The sequence below is a fragment of the Rhinolophus sinicus genome, linkage group LG05 (genome assembly GCF_036562045.2).
Source record: "Rhinolophus sinicus isolate RSC01 linkage group LG05, ASM3656204v1, whole genome shotgun sequence".
Lineage (NCBI taxonomy): Eukaryota > Metazoa > Chordata > Mammalia > Chiroptera > Rhinolophidae > Rhinolophus > Rhinolophus sinicus.
The window spans coordinates 20,486,040-20,506,039 of record NC_133755.1 but is presented as its reverse complement, the minus strand read 5'-3'; the positions used below and the strand labels follow the sequence as shown (position 1 = coordinate 20,506,039).

At 46.8% G+C, this 20,000-nt stretch overlaps 1 protein-coding gene across 3 annotated transcripts in view; it reads left to right on the top strand.

Moving 5' to 3' along the window:
• Positions 1–20,000, top strand: part of CAPN13 (calpain 13) — a 75,842-nt gene that overhangs the window by 49,496 nt on the left and 6,346 nt on the right. For all 3 annotated transcript variants that reach the window (XM_019735398.2, XM_074331851.1, XM_019735397.2), the window contains exons 12-22: positions 3,794–3,805; positions 5,748–5,947; positions 6,917–6,953; positions 7,305–7,361; positions 10,438–10,495; positions 10,593–10,651; positions 12,218–12,286; positions 13,143–13,218; positions 15,085–15,213; positions 16,222–16,277; positions 16,880–16,937. In XM_019735398.2, the coding sequence (XP_019590957.2) occupies positions 3,794–3,805; positions 5,748–5,947; positions 6,917–6,953; positions 7,305–7,361; positions 10,438–10,495; positions 10,593–10,651; positions 12,218–12,286; positions 13,143–13,218; positions 15,085–15,213; positions 16,222–16,277; positions 16,880–16,906 (780 nt within the window). In that variant the 3' untranslated portion in view covers positions 16,907–16,937. The remainder of the gene's footprint in view (positions 1–3,793; positions 3,806–5,747; positions 5,948–6,916; positions 6,954–7,304; positions 7,362–10,437; positions 10,496–10,592; positions 10,652–12,217; positions 12,287–13,142; positions 13,219–15,084; positions 15,214–16,221; positions 16,278–16,879; positions 16,938–20,000) is intronic.

Genomic DNA, 20,000 nt, shown 5'->3' with positions numbered 1-20,000 from the left:
AAGTTTATAGTGGGGCACCCTCCTGCCCATGTCACTTGTCAGCATTCCCTGGTAGGCTCTAACACTTGTCTAGTCCAAGACCATCTGTTGTAACAATGCAGATTCCTGGCACCACCCCCAACCCGTCTGAATCTTCACAGACAGAGCCTGAAAATCTGCATTGTAATGAGCTCCCTGGGTGATGTTTATGGACTTGAAAGTTTAAGAATGATTGGCTAAACTCTGGGAGGAGTTTAAGAACAAAATAATCCTGGGTAGAAAGCCAGGGGGTATGTTTTTCTTTTATGTTTAGATTACAGTCCCTTCATAGCTCAGTGGTTGGCTTGCAAGCATCTGCTTGACCACTCATCCAAAGCCACTCATCTACCTAGCCTCCCCCCTCCCACTTCATGGCACTCCCATCCAGCCTTTCACCTCCTAAGGGGCCATTCCCCAACCCACAAGCCTGCACACACCCCAATTCTGAGTACTGTTTTCCCCGAAAATAAGACCTGGAGCAAAAATTAATATAAGACATGGTATTATATTATATTATATTATATTATATTATATTATATTATATTATATTATATTATATTATATTATATACCGGGTCTTATATTATAGTAAAATAAGACCGGGTCTGATATTAATTTTTGCTCCAAAAGATGCATTAGAGCTGATGGTCCGGCTAGGTCTTATTTTCGGGGAAACACGGCAATCAGGGAATTCATTTTTGAAAATACCACTTAGAAGAAAAGAGTTACAACAGAAAATCTATTGCCTCAGCTCCCTCCTCCTGCCCCAAATAATTTAATGCATCCCAAAGATTAAGTGAATGGTTCTTAAATCATATACCCCACAGCCACTCTGCACATATTGCATGACCAAGATTATAAACTATCAAATGCTGGGATTCCCTCTCCTCATATTAGACTTGAAGAAACTGAGACTCAGTGAGGTGAAGTGACATGGTCAGAATTAATGGCAGAGCTAGGGATGGGCACCAGAGTCATCCAAGCTTGTAGTCAAACACACCCTCCACCTCTGACTAGAGCTCTGACTACGTCATCTATAGGAATCATCTCAGTTTCTGTTCATTGAGACGAGGCAGCGTTCACCACTATGGGTCTCAGCCTATGTGTGGAGAGGCAGGCCTGCGGATACAGTACTTCAGAGCTCCAAGCAGATTCACATCCATTGTTCCAGAAACCCTGGTATCCCCACTTTTATAGATGTGGAAGCCAAAGGTCAGAGAGCAAGAATGACCTGCCCAAGGTATAACTAGGAGGTGATAGGGCAGTGCTTGACACTAGAACACCTGGTGCCAGGTTCAGGGCTCCCAGTAGGGCTTAGGCACTAACCTTCCTGGTGATGCTCACAACTCAAAGAAAAACAGTGATTCTGGCTTTAGAAGGAGGAGAACCCTTTGGGTTCTGCTCTCCGTAAGCACATTTCCACTTTCTAGTTATATGAAATCAATGGGAAAGAAATTGTTAGGACTTAGTATAGTATTTTTGAGGTGCTTCAACGCTGCTGAGGCTATGAAAGATCATCTCCTGAGGATGCAGCAGTAAACAGTTGTCATTTTCATTACCACCAGGTACCTGAACACCCTTTCCACATGGTGGGGGAACCTTGGTGGAAGGCAGCACCTAGTTTTGCACTGCAGCAGAGGCCAAATATTCCCTCTCCCCAGCCCTCAGGTGCAAACAGACAGAATTGTGACCCAGGCTTATCCAGTTAGGTGCTCCCCTCATGCCCCATCCCACACATACACCCTCTTGGTTACTCTGGGCTTTGGCTGTTAAGGATGTAACTAAAAGAAGTAGGACCAGCCGAGGGATTATTTGCAGCAAATCTTTGGGCCCAGCAGCAGCCATGTGAGCAGATCCTGTGGTGTTGTCCAGCTATGTACCCATCTCAGCTGGCTCCTGCCCACTCTTTAAGCTGTATTGTCTAGGTGTCCCGTTGACTCTATGAGCTAGCCTTCCCATAAATAACTTTCTGCTCGACCTATTCTGGGTTAGTTTCCATTGCTTTCAGCCCCAGGACTCTCAAATGATTCAGGTGCTTTCTAAGGGGACCCTCCTCCTCAGGGTCCCCTTATTCTCACCTCTGAGAAGAACAAAAGAAAAGGAGTGGGAAGGGTTGGGAAGAAATTGAGACATCTGGTCTACTCAGCCAGGCTTGAACAGTTTAGGGCACCAAATAGGACTACTAAAAATGTCTCAGCCAGCTCTTCTCTTTCCTGATGAGAGACAGACGCTCAGAAAAGAGATTAGGGCTGCCTAGCACACAACTCCTGCGGGTGCTGTTTGCATTGTCATCTGTGAGTCGGGTGCTCCAGAGTTGGACCTTGTGTTAACCTGTGTTAACTGATTTGCCCAAAGTCTTTACAGGTAGGAGCCCTGGCAAGATTGTAATCATATCTGTTGTTTAAATGCTGCCAAGCCCACTCCTCTTCTTTTCAGCTAGAGACGCGTTATTTCTTATCTGTCCACTTTGCTAAAGGGGCACTCAGACCCGAGACCTCCTCAGGCTCCCTGGAGATCCCAACGGATCTTGCAGGATCCTGATTTAGTTAAACACCAAAGAATAGTCCAGATCTTAAGACCTCAAGGGACACTTGAATTCCTTTCACAGTTCAGCTGAGAAACACGCTATGTCGGTACCAGCAACCAGGCTCTCAGACATCTCCACGGCTCTAATGGTGTTTGTGGCTAAAGTGCTGCCCTGATGACAACTATTAGTATGTGTGGTGCTCCAGCTCTGGTGTGGGCCTGTGACTCCCCAACTACTATGGGAGCCCTGCCCTGCCTTACATCAAACTGAACATGGGTGGTGTACAAATAGGCCAGGAGAAGACAGGACAGAGAAACAGGACAAGTGTGGACAACACATTTCATCTTCTCCCCAAAGCTCCTCCCCCAGGCTGAGACTTTCTACCTCCCTTCCAGCTCACTCTTAGTCTCTGGAGTAGTCTGCCTGGGCAAATCAAGTGGTCTGTACTCACAGGTACGACCCAGGAGCAGCAGGGGAAAAGAAGTGCCACCCAACTGTGGAAGACAGTACCTGGTGGTGGGTGTTAACCACAAAAGAAGTAACATAGTTTGCTTTATTTCTACCTCTGCTACTTAGACTGCTGAGCCTCAATTTCCACATCCATAAAATAGGGAGCCCAGCATCTGCTTGCAGGATTACCGTGACAATCCAACGCATTACACAGAAGCACTTTGCAAACTGTGGAGTGGCTTAAAAATGGGCTGCATCCTCAGGGCTTCCTTCTGCCACATAGAAAGACTGGATCGTAGATATTTCATATGCACATATCCGTTCCCTATACACACCAGAGAGCCTAGAACAAATTCTCATTACATTGTACAGTGGTTTGATAGGACAAAAGGAGTTTGCAGCTCATAGGAGCTCTGATGTTGGGGAATTTACATTTGGTCAGATTCTGTCTTACCTCCAGGCTCTATCAATGTCTCACTTTTCCTCCCAATTTTATCATCATTACTATGGCAGGTAACTAGAGCTGCCTGAGCTGACGAAGAGAGAGTCTCCTCCTTTCAGGCTCTTTCTTTCCCTCCTCAGTCACCTTCCCCTTCTTGCTCCCTACAATGGTTTGATTTCCTTTATCACAGCTCTGCAGAGGGAATGAGTAATGGTCCATGCTCATTTCCGTGTGTGCCAGACAACCGGCTGACCATGTGAGAAAGTATGCAGGGCCCTGAGCCATGCTTCTGGGATCTGTTTGCCTTTGTATATTGGTTTGGGTTCCTGAACCTGTTTTCTTTCTTCTTCCCCACAGGTCGACCCTCAGGTATGGTTCACCGCTGCGCTCACTGGGCTTCTCAAGCCTCTGTCACTGTCCATTGGTAAAGTGTTATGCCTCTTCCAACACCCGTGGCCTTGACCTGTCTCTTGCTGATGATAAGGCGTATGTAGCTGTTTCCCATTTATTTGAGAGGCAGGGCTAAAGGGGGTGCCTCTTATGTTCTTTGTCAGCCCCCAAACCCACCACAAACAGGATGCATGCTATGCAAATGCAACTTCACGCCACATCCTCTCACCCCTCTTATGACCAAGTTGTCACACATTCTAAGTAGATATTCTGACTCAACATTGGGGGAAGGTGGCTTAAAATATGGTAAGGATGGAGAAGCATAGAGGAGGTTTGGAAAACCTAATGTCACAGGTACTCAAACCCCTTAATTGGATGTGGGTTCTGTGGTGCTGTTGCAGCCGGGGGAGGTGCCTGTATCTGATGACCCCTGACGGAAGGGAGCGAGTGGGTGGTGACTGTAGCATGAGGGCTGGTCCAGGGAAGCTCCTCCAGGTTTTCCAGAGGCATCCCAACCGTTAGACAGAGGCCAGACAGGGTGTCTCCAAGTAGAAGATACTCAGAAGCCCAGGCAGCAAAGCAGGCAGCAAAGAGGCCTGTCTGTCACAGCAGTAACCCAGCCACAGAGCTGGGCTTAGGATCAGATTTTGGTCTCTGGCACCCCAGTCATGGAAGTGGAACTTCTGGAAGGGCTTCAAGGAAAGCACGCAGGTACAAAGAATAAGTTGGTGTTCCAGTTCCCAGAGCTGGAGAGTGGAGTGGGGACTTGATCCAGGAAACATGCCCGATACTCACACTTAGGCTGCCATTGAGCAAGTCTGTTCTGAAGGATCAGGAGCCTGGACAGGACCACAAGGGGGCAGTGGAGGGAGAAGGGCAGGAGAGTAGGGAATCTCCTAGATTGTAGGGGGCACGATACCCATACATGTGTATCTGCATGCATGAACACATGTGCGTGCACACGTACACACACACACACACACACACACTGCCACAGGTCAGTTCTGACTCTCTGGAGAAGAACTGATCTCATCATTGCTTTTTCCAGAAGGGCCCAAGCAAATCATGCTCCAAACCCACTGGGGTTGCTGTTAATGCCACCAGAATCACTTTGGAGGTTCCACCCAGCCCCCTGCTGCATACCTGGGACAGTGGCCTAGCTCCTATTTCATCTTAAATCCCAGCCCTGTCCCCACCCCCTATAAAGAAACTCTTCCCTTCTCCCTGTTTTTCCCCAAGGCAGAACTCACAAATAATCATTTCATGCTGCGTAACCATTCTAAATGGAATCCCCATGCTCGACTATATTGGGGAAAATTTATTTAGTAAGGGGTTTTTATTATGTAATATGTATGTGACATCCAGTAATAGGAGCTGCATTATATTTATTGTTTTCTCTCTAAGAAAATATTGAAATAAAAGGAAAATGATCAGGGCTTATTATTCTTCAATGAGAAGAACTGTCAGGACTCTGCTGGAAAGATGAGATGCAGGGAGTGAGAGGAGTCCAGCTCTGCAGTGCTGTCGCAGTCCAAAGGGTGCTTTGCAAAAGGTTCAGGACAGAAGGCGCGTTGGGGACTCCAAAAGTAATTCAGTGTTGGAACAATTTCACTAGTTTTCATGGAACTCGTCTTTATCTATTAGCAGAGAGATAAACCCAGAAACCCAGGATGCTGTTAGATTTAACGAGGCAAAACCGTGTGTCAGATTTCTGTGCATTCGTTGTAGTGTTAGCATCTGTATTAAATAACAGTCTAAGCCCTATTGCATTGTGAGAGTTCAGGTAAGGACCGTCTTCTTTTTCAGGGCCTCTAGTGCTGTTGTGGTAAATGGAGAGAGGTCTGGAAGGTAGTGGGTCTCTCCTGATAGCTGGAACACACGCACACAGGGAGCTTTCTCACCTTCATCCTGTTTCCTCTAGTTCCTGCACTTCGGGGAGAGATTGCCACCCACCTTTTATTCCCCATTCCGAAAACCTTGCAACGGCATAAAGAGTATAACCAAGTGGAACTTCACAAAATGTTTCACCCTGAGCCCAGGGACCTATGTGGTGGCCGTATCTGTGTGGAGAGAAGTTGAGTTCTTGCTCCGAATCTTCCAGAAAAGGCCAGGCAATGACAGGTAAGAACCTCTGGAGTTCTAAGTGTTTTATTCTACTTAATTTTATAAAAACACATTGTGTCATTCTGTGCAGCACGTACTGTGTCAGCATGGGTCCCACTCTCAAAATGCTCACCACAAAGGGGGGCAAAGTCTGTGGACCAGTAACTAGACCACAAACAAGAAGGAACCATTGCTCGATGGAAATGCCAAGTCATGCAGGAGGACAGAATGGAGGGGCCCATCTCTGGTAAGAGGCCCTCAGGAAGGCTTCTTGGAGGACATGGCATTTGAGCTAGTCCTTGATGGAAACCATAATTTAGTGTTTCAAAGGGGAAGGCAATGCAGGTGGAAGAAAAAAGCATGAGCAGAAGCAGGGAAGTAGGTGAGCACAGGGCTTGTTAAGTGATGTCGGCCATATATACAGGACGGTAGTCCGGGACATACATGGTAATTGTGTGAAATGTGGCCAGAATGTGGGGTAGAACAGGGAGAAAGTGAAAAATGGGCCTGAAAGATAGAGTCCGATCGTGAAGGGTTTTCAATGCCAAGGTAATGGTCAAGACTGGTATCAACAGGTACACACCCTGCTAAGTGCCTCAGCCCCTCTTATACCCAAGGCACTATAATCATGGCAGTCTTTACAGTTAAGTATGGACGAGGCCTTCTGAATCCAGCATGTCAGACAGCCACTGTGCCGCCAGTCAGAGTTGGAACTTGAGAAAAAGCTTACCTGCCATCTTGGAAATGGGGGTTGCAGTACATGCATATTTGGTTATGAGAAGAACCATTTACTAAATGGTTTGAGGACAAGATGACCCAAGACACTGGACACATGGTCAAGATGCTCATCTGCCTGCTCCCTGCCGTGTCTGCCCACTCAAGTCTGTGAGATACATGTCCAGTGCCACCTAGGCTGCCTTCCATATGAAAATCTCCTTTTAATAGTGAGCTGGTCATCCTTGTCACACTGTCCCCCTGATTTTCTAGGAACCTGGGCAGCAATTTTAACCTTGGAGCATTGAAGGTAAGTGTGCGGTCAGGTTCGGCTGGTGATCTTCCTTGGCCAAAGCCCATCCCCCACGAGTTCCTGTCTCCTTCCTTCTTGCCTTATCACTGACCAGTGAACACAGAGACAGCATATGAGCCATGATGGTTCCAAGAGGCAGGGAAGAGGGGAGAAGACCAGGCCTCCAAGGCCAGGCTGGACTCTACCATCTTCCTTCCACAAACTTCCATTTTCCCATTTCCCTAAAGTTTTTATCCAATGCTAGATGAAGCCTCTGTCTCAGATCCGGGGGTGCTTGTGCCCTCAATGTACCAGATGGTAGCCTCCTTCCCCAGACGTTTGATGGTGCTTATTTTCCCTTTGATCCAGGCAAGTGTTCCAGAGAACGGCTCCCAACAAATCATGTTCTACAAATATGCTCAGCAGGTATAGTACTTACCAAGGTGATGGAGGGACCAGAGAGAAGGAAATCTCTCCCCAGCTTTATCAAGATACAGAGGAAAAGTGACTTGATGAGTTGTTTTATCAGCCTCTTTTTCTGGATGTCTCCAGAACTGAGCTGGCTACCAAACGCTGGAGAGAAGGGACGCCCTCCCTGGGTGACATGTGGGATGAAATGTAGAGCTTGGAAAGGGAAAGGCTCATTATGTGTGTGTGTATGTGTGTGTGTGTGTGTGTGTGTGTGTGTGTGTGTGTGCTTTTTAAATATTGAAGCAAGTAATTGGCAACACCCCTTGAAATCTTTCCTTCTGCCGCTCTGCCATCTTTCACCAACCTTGGCATCATTCCTCCCGGGAGCTGGCCAGCTTCAGAAAGCACCAACAGCCCTCTTCCTGCCAAGCCACCTATGTGCACAAGGGATTTTCTTAATGGTTTTATAAACCACTATGAAGAACTCCTGGACTTGTCAGGTTAAAAACAGCTGCCAAGGGCTCTGCACAAGTTTTTTACCATTCATTATCATGTCGGTGTGGGAAGTAGAAACTATTACAGATGATCAGGTGTGTGGAGCCAGCGCTGGGCCAGTCAGAGGCCAAGGACAGGAAGGATGCCAGGCAGTCAGAGGGTTAATGGGCCAGTGAGGACCACGAGGCAGCCCAAAGGGAAATTATTTAGGTAACCTGGGCCCAGAGGGAAACACAAGGAGAAATTTAAACTGTAGCTGGCATGACGGGTACATGTCGCAAGAAGCAGCTCAGTATGGGACCTCGTCAAAATCAATAAGGACCTAGGATTCAGGTCTATATATGGGCTGATTCAGAATGCACTTCGTTTGATGCAAGGTGATTGTCCCCAGTGAGTGAGCTCCTGGAGGCAGGATACATCACGTGCATTCTTTGTCCCTAATACCTATTACTTCCCAGGCAGAGAGAAGGTGCTCAATCAATTTACATTGAATTAGACAGATTAGCTTCCCCAGAGCAGATGCCCAAGCCAAGGTCGCTGCCCCCAGGTGATCAGCAGGACCTGATCAGAATACCTGAGACCAAGATTCATTCAGGGGCAGATGGCAAAATCCTCAACATGGTCCATGCACCTGCACGTCTGAAATAAAAAAATGTAATTGGTCAGATGATAAATGGGACAGATTCCCTAATTAGGACTTCTCCAAACAACAACCAAATGTCTCCTCATAGAGAGTAGCTGGAGTCTTTATAGGAATTAAATAAGACACAGGTGCAATTTTGTGCCAAGGAGCCTGGCCGGGAAGTGGAAACCGGGCTGCACTCCAGCCCCTTTCTCCCCGTCCGCTGGTCACCCTTGAGCAGGGCCAACCGGGCATCATCATTCTGCACAACCTGACAACTATGCTCAGAGGTTGTACCCTCCATGGTAAATTGAGAGTGAAATATTTTCCATGCGCTCACTGTGTCCTCTCTCCTGATCTCTTGTATCAGTTTAACTAGCCTTAATCTAACTAGCTACTATGGCTACCACCACCACGAGTTACCTTTATTAGCCATGGTGGTGGTGATGGTACCATAACCCAAGGGATGCCTGTGGGAAAGCAAGGACACACTCGGCCTTGGGGTCAGGTCCATCTATCCATCATTTATTCAGTTGGAAAACATGTCCCAAATACCTAGGATATTCCAAGCACCACGCTAAGCTTTGGGAATGGAAAGCATCCATCCTTGGGGATCTTATGTTGAGGCGACAGAGACAAAGTACAATTCTTTGGGAATTCATTGAGGCTCTTATCTCCCTTCTCATCTTCCTATCTTCATCTCCTCAAATGTTTTGGGGTTTATTGGGTGCAGGGTCCAGGTCAGGGGCTGTCCTAGGGTGGGAGATGTGCAGAAGAAAGGAGACATGGTCCATGCCCCAAAGCTACTTAGATTCTGGTTGGTGATTCCATGGGAGTTAGGGTCCCTCACCAGCATGTCAACTGCTCTTCAAAGCAACGTGCCATTATTCTTTTGAGGAAAAAACTCAGTTGATCGTGGGCACACCACACTGATATAACCAACCAGTGAGGCATTAAAGAAGTGACCTGAGGATCAATTTCAGACAGTGGCAGGATATGTTTCTTTGGGGCATCGTGAGGGAGGGGCCACCCTCCTAGCTGAAGGACTCCCATAAGGACAGGCTATAGGACTGCTTTTGCTTTTGGTTCTGTGTGGTGAGAGCAACTCTATGGGGTGCTGGTTCTCAAAAACCCCAAGGAGGCACCTTCTTCCACATGCCCTAGTGCCACTCTGCAAAGCCACCTGTGAGAGGCCTCACTCCAGCTTTCCTCCAGGTGAAAGCTTTTCCGGGGTGTTGCTGTCACCTTATCCCCTCAGCTTTTACCAGGCTGAAGTAAGAAACAGTCACATACAGAACAGCTCCACTCCTCTGTAAAACCATCATGGAAGACACTGCCCGCAAAGATGGTCAATGTCGCTGGTAGAAAATTGAATGCAGTTCATGCCTCCGGAAGTTCAGGCCAGGACAAGTTTCTCTCCCCTCAACTTCAGTTGCTTCCCAAGGAAAACCATGACGTCTCCCTTTCTGCTTCAGTGTCTGGGAAGACTAATGTTAAGTAATTTCTCAATTAGAGCGGCTTCTGTTAGCCTCCAGGCCCAGCGCTTTAACCTCCTCACCACATACACACATTCAGTAGTCATATTTTCTTAGTCTCTTTCTGGAAGCAGATGGGGAAACATACCTACAGGGCTAAATTGATTCATTCAATAATACTTCTCCTGAGGGGTTCCCAAGTGCCCAGCACAGCAGGGAGGAAGCAAACATTTCTTTCAATCCAATAAAGAACAAAGAGATAAATGCAAGGTGACCCACACAAAGTATCAAATGTCAGGCGTAATCAGCACTACAGATGTTCAGGTGAGGGAGTTATCACCATGGCCTGGAGCTATCAGAAAAGACTTCATGACACAGGTGAGATGGGCACTCGGTGGGAACTGTTGTTAGAAATCTGAGTGTTTTTAGAGTCAGGCAGGTGTGCCCCGAAGCTCCTGGGCACTGAGTGACGCCTGTACTCCTCCCTTGTTTGGATCAGGGACAGAACATTGAGGCTGCTCAGCTTCAGAGCCTTCTCAACCAGGAATTCCTGAAAGGTAAGAACCTGCTGTCCCCAGCCCCAACCCCACTGCCAACTCAGTCCAATGCCACCCTCCCAGACATTTCAGTTCCTCCTCTTCTTCCCCATCTCAGGACGTCCAGGGGATACATTCTCCTTGGATGAGTGCCGGAGCATCGTGGCTCTAATGGATGTATCCTTTTCAGTCATCCCTCCACCTTTCCCCCAGCTCCAAGAGCCCATCTGCTCTGTGGGCTTGTTGGGGAACGCTTTTCTCTCAGTGTTTCCTCTTCTTCCTTGGTACTAAGTGCTCACCAAAGAGCTTGGGTTTCTGTGGAGTCTATACTAACTCCCCAACTCTCCAGCACAACCACAGCAATAATGACAATAGTTACCATCTACCAGGCATCCATTGTGAGCTGAGAACTGTACTGGTACATACGTGTTTCTTCCTTGTAATTCTTGCAACAACCCAATGATTAGAAGCATTATCATACAATGAAAGAAACGGGGGTTCAGAGAGGTTAAGTAATTTGCCCAGATCACACATCTACTCAGAATTTGTGCCTGGATTTCTGCCTCTGTGCAGCACCAATGGGAACTGTTTTCTCTCCATCCCTCCCCTTGCCACTGGAGGAGTCTTCACTATTTAAATGCCTTACTTAAGAAGCCCCGATAAGGACAACCACTGGAACTTGTAGAAAATGCCTAGGTCTACACAGCAGTTGCACCCCATTATTAATTATGCTGTATTTGCTGATGAGGAGGCCGGGGTTGGGGCCGTCCAGTGACTTGTCCAAATTCCATGGCCACAAGTGGCAGGGCTGGGAATCAAACCCAGGTCTCCTGACTTCTCTCTCCCAGGGCCATTTCTCTCCTGCTCACCCCATCTCCCCACTGGCAGGAGGCACTAGCTCTACGTGTGCCTAACCCCCAGCTGCTGCCTGTAGCTCTTTTTTTGGGTGTGTGCAGTCGGCTGGGAGAAAGACAGATCCCCAGCCCTTTCTTTCCTAACAAGACTTGACTGGGAATTTGAAGCCCGCCATTGTTGAACAAGAGGGCTTTCTGAGGAAATCATGTATGAGGCCCTGTCTCTGTCAGCAGGATTTGGAATCACTCAGAGACACTGCCCATCCCTGCAGATGAATCAAAATGGCCACACAGCTCCACGGCCTGGGGCAGATAACCCGAAGGGTGTCACATCGCCAGGCCCCTGCAAAGCAGTCTGGTCTTTTCTACCCTTCCTCCTGCTCACACTCCGGTTCCTCAGAGATCCATTCCTTTCTTTTCATGGGTTCTCATTAAACCCCTTGTATAGAGTGACCAGGGCTGGCTTTGATACACTTAATGCATTCTATCCAATCCACTCATGTGCACACTTTGCACACATTTTGTTGCTTCAGGAGCTGACATGACCCCTTCATGCTCTGCCCCACTCTCCCCTGCCAGGGACTCCACTCCAACAGGTGAAGGCTTTGGGGGCTGTGTTTTGGGCTTTCTCTTTTTCCCAGGATGCAAGGGATGTTGGCGGCCCCTTTCTCAGATCTTTCTTCTCCTTCCAATTCACCATTTTCCCTTGTAAAATAAATCTAAGCCAGGTCCCTTTCAGACACAGCAGGAGGCAGCGGGCATGGGGCCACGTCCCATTCCCGTGATGTTGGACTCTGTTACTAGCTGATGGATGGAGAGCTCCTTGTCAGGACCCTGGCCCCTCTGCTCACTGCACAATGGACTGGTTAACTCTTTAACTCCCCAGCAGCTGAAAGTGAATGGACGGCTGGACCAAGGGGAGTTTTCAAGACTGTGGACCCGTCTTGTCCACTGCCAGGTACCGGCGTGCTTTTTTTGACTCACACTCTTACTCCATCCAGTTTAGCAGATATTTATTGGGTCCTGACCCTGCACCAGGGTTGAGGGACACAAAAGAAAAGGAACCTCACCCCTACACTCAAGGAGAGCTCCCATTTTGTTTGGAGAGGCATATATGCACCACCAGAAGACAATGCCTGATCAAGTGGCAAGAGGAGGATTGCTCTAGGAGGGAAAGGTGTCACTGTGGACTATAGCTAAAACCGCCAGGTAGCCTCGCCCTCCTCATTCCTCCTCAGCCCACTGCGGCATCCCAGCTGCTAGTTCACCTTATTCCCTTCCTCTCCATGTCCCAGGAGATACGGCAAAATCACAGGTGTGTCCTGTTTCCCCATTTGTAGCACAGGGTTAATCACAGTACCTAGCTCCTAGAAAGATTAAGTAACTTGCCCAAAGTAACACAGCTGGGATGTAAACCCAGCAGTTTGGTTGTAAAGTCTGTGCTCTTAACCACCACCTTACGCAAACTCTTTAAAGTGCTGTACACCTCCCTGGAAAGCAGTGAGCCCAGTCTAGAGGGTGAGGAAGAGGAGAGGGCAGGTTGGTTGAGCGGAAGCTACGAGCCCGGGAGGGGAACTTACAACCCAGCAGCTGGAAGTCAGAGCAAGCGGCTTCATCACGCAGAGCCCATCCCTGCTTTCCTCTGCCCTCAGCTGGGCTGCCCTGCCTGCCTCTGAGCTGGGCCCACTCAAGTTTTAGTGAAGCAGCCTCCAGAGATGGAAAAGGGACTTCTGGGACCTCCCTCTACCCAGGGCATCTTCTTCAAGGTGGGCAATGGGACCTCACAAGGGCTTCTTGCTTCTTTTCCATATCAGAGTGTTTTCCAGAACATCCAGAAGAACTCTGGGGTTTTCCTGAGCTCATATTTGCAGGAGGCCGTAAAGAATACAGGTAACACAGGGGATCCTTTGAGCCCCAATGACTGGGGGTGGGGGGTATGTGTGTGACGCACAGCCTTAGCATGCTGCAGACGAGGCCAGTGTGGTGGTGTGGGCCGCCAGGAGAGAAGAGAGCTGCAGCTTCCGGGTCCTCCCCTGGTTTACACTGGCCTCTGTGGGCCTCCAGGCTCCGGACTCAGACTCCATCTTGCCCTGCCTGAGTTCTCATGTGCCAGTCCATTTTCCCACTTGCCTTTCTCCCCAGCACCACTCTAATTGTGAGAAAATAACCCCATATGATTGATAACCTACCAGAAACCAAGCCCCCCTTGGAGATGCTTCCACTCAGCCTCTGGGCCATTAGGGTTAAATACCCACGGGAGTGCTGAGACACTCTCTTCATAGAGGGTTTGGGGCTAAATGAAAGCTATGGCATCTGACTGCTTCAAGGAGACAAGAGCCTTCAGGCCTGGACTAATGATAATAATACCTTAGGGTGCAGGAGTGCTTCATAGTTCAGCAACAACTTGTACTCACGTCATCTCAATTGATTGTCTTGACTACTGTGGAACTGGGAAGGGCAGGAATCATTATCTTCACTTTACCAGTGGGGAAATGGATCACAGAAAGGTTAAGTCAGGAAATTGCACCATCCTTAATAAGATGCAAAATCAGATAACCCCAGGTTACCGTAGTTTTCCCTCCTGCGGCTCCTGGCCTGGAAAGAGGGTTAAAACACGGGCTGCTGCTGCCCACTTTAGCGTATATCTTCCCCCTTAATTATTCTCAGTAGAGAGCTGTGGTTCTCCAACTCAAGTGAGTATCAGAACCCCCTGAGGGCTTGTGAAAACAGACCGAATTGCCTCACCACTCACTTCAAGTTTCAGACTCAGGAGGGCTGGGGTGGGGCTCAAGAATTTGCATTTCTAACCAGTCCTCTGCTGAGGCCGTGCTCCTGGTCTGGGGATCACACTTTGAGAACCACCAACTAGCCAGTGAAAGATGAAATCTTTAAAGGAGACCTCACTAATGACTCCAGAATAATAAAAGGAAGAGAGAGAATAGCTGAAGTTCAACTCAAAAGCCTTCAGGGGCCAGAGTGCAAGTGAGAGAGTGCATGCCCTATTCAAAAGCATTCAAATTCCCATTTTATTAGCTCTGCTGGAGAAACTAGTCTCTGGCTGTAGGGCCTACAGGCAGGCAGCTTGTCCTCTTGATAGATGGTCTTGCTTGCCTATTTCCACGGGCTCAGCAGAACTTAAGTTCAGGTATGTGATTGGTACCTCCCCAGAGCTTCTAACTAGACATGCAAGATGACAAGACCCAAAAAAGGGCAAGGCACCTCTGTCCTGCCCACCTGAGGTCACCTACTGTGTTGTGGTCTCCCCTCTGAGGACCAGTCTCTTCCCTGGATGACCGGGCTGGGACTGAATACCCCTCTTCCAGGAACCACATTGACCCACACTCACAGTCCCACACATAAGTCATAGGGTAGGGGAGGAAGGTGGTTTTTATAAGGTCACCAGCAGACAGAGGTTTGACATAGGCAGGGTTGGAAACAAACCCCAGGTGTCCTGGTAGCACCCATCCCACCTGGGAATTATCGAGTGATTTGAAGGCTGAGGTGTCCCCAGATCAGTCAGGGGTGTTGAGTATCTTGAATTGGCCTCTGGCCAAACTCTAGAATGGTTGTTTGTGCCCAGAGGAAGAAAGCGGAAACTAGAGAATCATAAAAAGAGTAAAGAGGAGAAGCTAAGCTGAGTAGGAAACAGTGGTTGAAGGCCACTAGGCCCTCTGAACAGGTTTATCAGGACTTGCAAAGCAAAAGACCACCCCAGTCTCGGCTTCCTCCTCACTCACTGGCTCCCCTGTGGCCCAGACTTCCTTGCAGGGATCTCCGTCAGCAATGAGCTGCTAGAGCTCATGACCCTCCGGTACAGCGACAGCAGTGGCAGGGTCAGCTTCCCCAGCCTGGTCTGCTTCCTGATGCGGCTGGAAGCCACGGCAAGTAAGTGTCACCTGAGGGACATCCTGGAGGCCTTTACAGAGACAAAAGAAGACCAGGAATGCTTCCCTCTCCTGGGTCTGGGCAAGGCTTCAGTAGTGGGGTGGCCTGGGGTCCTGTGTGAGGAGTAGTTGCCCCAAGAGACAGAGCCACCATTAGCCTGTGTCCCCAATCTCCCTTCTGCACTCATTTCTCCCCAGGACATTCCCCTATCCCAGGCCCCTCATTTCCTCATCACCCCATATATTCACTGCCTCTGGGGAACCAGGTTAAATCACTATGTCCCCAATCCAGGTTGTGTTTATTGTTTAAATCTACTCTTTAGTCTTGCATTGGATGATTTGGGTCTCAGCTGAAGAAATTGCACACACGTGGGAATAGCTGGGGGCCAGAGGTCTTTCCTCGGGATTCAGAAACTCAATGATGTAAGCCAGCGGTTTTGACACTTTAGCAGCATACCCCTTTGTTTTAATGAAATCTTATGTGGAACCCCAAGCCACAAGAGAGCTCAAAATGGAGCTGCTGTAGAAGTGGGATCTGGCTTCGACTCTAATCCTAGCACCATCCCTGCTATGTGGCACCTCTGTAAATCCTACAGCTCTGAGCTGGGCAATTAATATTAAGATTGAGAGAACAGGGTTCTGGGAGGGTAAATGAGAAGCTTGAGGTGTAAACCTTGCTCTAGAGAGTTCTCTGTTGGACAAGGGTGGTTTCCCCAAACTGTGCCCCTGAAATACTTCCTAAGACAAGCCCACACATCCCCAAGGTCAAATGTGGAGAGATTCAAAGTGCAAGAAAACTAGCAAAGGGAGAGGGGCGAGTGGGCCAGAGCAGTCAGAGAGCGCTATTTTGAAGACACGGGTGTACAGTTTGGCTGGAAAGAGAAGAGGAGGCGAGGCCAAGCGTGCTGTGTAGAGAGCAAGAGAGTGCTTTACACAGAAGCACCGCATTTGTTTTTATCTTCATGTGGGCTCAGGCCTGCCCTGATTCTTCTCCTCCTCTTCACCCTAGAGACTTTCCAGAACCTTTCCAAGGATGGAAAAGGACTCTACCTGACAAAAATGGAGGTGAGCTGCCTTCCCCTCCCAGAGACAGGGAACCACCTGGGCCTACTCTCCTCATCTGATTCCAGGGGGCATTTTTCTATCTCAGGATATTGAACAGTCTGTCAAAGGCCAGCCAAGCTGCTGGCCCCCCTGACTCCAATTACTGACTTTATATATTGCTGGCTGCCAAGGCTGTGTTAGGATCTTGGCAGACAGATTTTATTTTTTTCCAATAGCTTAATAAAGCAGAAGATTATGTGGGAGTCATAAATCCAAAAGGGAACTGAAGAACACCTGCTGAGCTCACTGTACATTAAACTTCCTCCCATTGAGTTCGAAAGTGCCTCCTGGCCCAGCCAGCCGGTCGACCTCAGCTACCCCTCTCACTGCCGGGCTGTTCAGGCACTAGCAAAAGATGGGCTGTGACAGGGGGCTGGGACCTCCTGCTTAGGTTAGGATTAGCTGGAAAGCATTGCTGAGACTAGATGGCCACGAGGCCCTCTGAACAGGTTTCTCAGGCCTTGCAAAACAGATCTTTCAAGGGAGGGAGGTACCATTTGCCCTGATCTATATTAAGCTAGTAAGTCCAAAGATTGGTTGTAATGATTATGCTTATTTCTTAGTGGATGAACCTGGTCATGTACAACTGAAGCAAGGAGCAGAGCAGACCCCAGTGTCCAGGTAAGACATGGCGTCTTTAGAATCATTTCTGTCTAGGGGCTCAATTCCCCTTCTCCTCCAGAAACTACACATAAGATTCTCTCCCTGGGAGCAGCCTCCTCAGAAATTACAGAGCCTTTCACTGTGTGAGTCAAAGGCAGCTGCTTAGGGGTCCCCTGCATTTCAAGATCAATGCTGACTAAAGATTTCATCTAAGCCATGTAGACCGGTGGGCATTCATGAAAGAGTGTGGCCTGAAAGTCATGAGTAAGGGATTTCGAATTCTTTTTTTAATTAATTTATTTTTATTGAGATGTAATTGGCATTTAAGATTGTATTAGTTTCAGGTATATAACATAATGATTTGATATATAGATATAGATATATAACGAAATGATCACCACAGTAAATTAGGTTGACATCTGCCACCACACATAGTTACAAATTTTTTTTCTTATGATGAGAACTTTTACTCTCTTAGCAACTTTCAAATATACACTACAGTACTGTTAACTATAGTTGCCATGCTGTATATTACATCCCCAGGACTTATTTATCTTGTAACTGGAAGTTTGTAACTTTTGACCACATTTACCCATTTTCCCACTCCTCAAGCCCCCACCTCTGGAAACCACCAGTCTCTTCTGTGTCTATGACTTTGGTTGTATTTTGATTTTTAGTTATTTTTAGATTCCACATATAAGTGAGAACATACAGTATTTATCTCTCTCTGACTTATTTCACTCAGCATAATGCCCTCAAGGTCCAGTCATGTTGTTGCAAATGGCAATACTGCTTTCCTTTTTATGGCTGAAAAATATTCCATTGTATATATGCCCTGCATTTTCTTTATGCATTCATCCATTGGTGGACACCTAGATTGTTTCCATGTCTTGGCTATTGTTAATAATGCTGTAATGAAAATGAGGGTGCAGATATGTTTTTGAGTTATTGTTTTTGTTTCCTTCAGATAAATACCCTGAAGTAGAATTGCTGGGTCATATGGTAGTTCTATTTTTAACTTTTTGAGGAGACTCCATATTGTTTTCCATAGTGGCTGTGTCGATTTATATTACCACCAACAGTGCACGGGGTTCCCTTTTCTCCACATCTTTGACAACATTTATCTCTTGCTTTTTAGATAAAGCCATTATAACAGGTGGTAAAATGGTATCTTACTGTGGTTTTGATTTGCATTTCCCTGAGGATTAATGATGTGGAGCATATTTTCATGTATCTGTTGTCCATTTGTATGTCTTCTTTGGAGAAATGTCTATTCAGATCTTCTGCCCATTTCTGAATCGGATTGTTTGTTTTTTTCTATTGAATTATATGAGTTCTTTATATAGAGAAGGTGCCCAAAAAAATGTATACACATTTTAAGAAAGGAAAAAACTGTATTAGGATTGTAATAATATATACAGATAACAAAAGATGAATACAAGTCACGTTTGACTTCAATTACCAGAGGTGCTCAAAGTAGTTACTGTCAGCATAATTTTAATAGTTTTTCCCTTTCTTAAAATGTGTATACATTTTTTTTGGCACCAGTTCTATTTTGGGTATTAACACCTTATCAGATATGTGATTTTCAAATATTTTCTCCCATTCAGTAGGTTGCCTTTTCATTTTGTTAATTATTTCCTTTGCCTGTGTAGAAGGTTTTTAGTTTGATATAGTCCCATTTGTTTATTTGTCCTTTTGGTGTCAAATCAGAAACTCATTGTCAAGACCAATGTCGAGGAGATTACCTCTTATATTTTCTTCTAGGAGTTTTAAGGTTTCATGTCTTTAATCTATTTTGAGTTGATTTTTATGTATGCTGTAAAACAGTGGTCCAGTTTCATTCTAGAATTCTTAATTGAAGTCCCAAAGAGGAAAGGCAGTCACTCATCACAGGAACAGCTAAGTGTGGAGCAGTAGAAATGATGGGACCTTGGGGAGATGAGAGCTGGGTCCAGCCCCAGTTCCACCACTGCCTCACTATGCAGCTTTGGACATATCACAGATATCTGTAGGCATCAGCATCTCTATCTCTGGCAGAAATGTGCTAAAGAATTAGCACACCCATGTCACATTTTTACATGTTTACTTTCGGGGAACAGACTCCATAGATACATAGTCTGCACCCCACCCTGCTGTAGCAGAAGCCCCTGCAGAGTCTGCTAGGGTTTTCCAGGACTGGGGAGCTCAATATTTTGTGGTCCCCATTGTTGGACATCTGCAGGTGTTAGATATTCTTTATCTAGAGGTAACACTCTATTTCCCTGGAACTTTCTACCCAGGCTTCTAGCTCTACTCTCTGGACCCCTAAAGACTGGACATGCCAAGCCTTCAAATATTTGAGGAGAGCGTTGCTGCCTCACCCACAGCCTCTCCTTTACTTATCCCTGGTGGTTCTTGTCCAGGACTTCTTGGTGACCATTCTCTATATGCCAATGTCCCTTGGGAGTATACAGTCCTCCTATGTAACTGTCCTGTGATCAACACATTCTGGGACACTATTATTTTTGTAAATAGCATTTATTTAATCTCCCAATCATATACCTTGAAATCAAGACACAGACACTGACTCCATAAACAAATATTATTTTAGCATAAATATTTCCTGATGAACACTTGGTGATTATTAATGAACACAAGTTAACAAACATTGCAGAGATCCAAGTTAATGAGAGCCAACTGTATTTTCTTGAACTCCCCTTTCATTCCTTTTTGAAAACAGAACATTTGATCATTTCGAATTTCCAATCTGCCTGATTCCTGTTTCAACCTGTATGGTTTCTAATGTCAGAAATGATTCTTCCATTGCATCTTTAAGCTAATTCGGCATGCAGGATCTAAAGGTTAAACTTTTGAAATAACCGGACTTTCATTATCCTTTCTGCTAGATAGGCTCCCAATTTCCCCTAACTAATTTTTCCACACTTCCTGTTCCTTAAGCTTATGTAAGAAGTATAACGTAGGAGACATGGTTATGTGTGTTTCAGTCTCTTTCATTAATGCCTATCACCATCCCTAGGAGTGTCCCCTGCCTTCCTTGTTGATCACCACCCTCTGACATTACATTATTAAAGCATATCC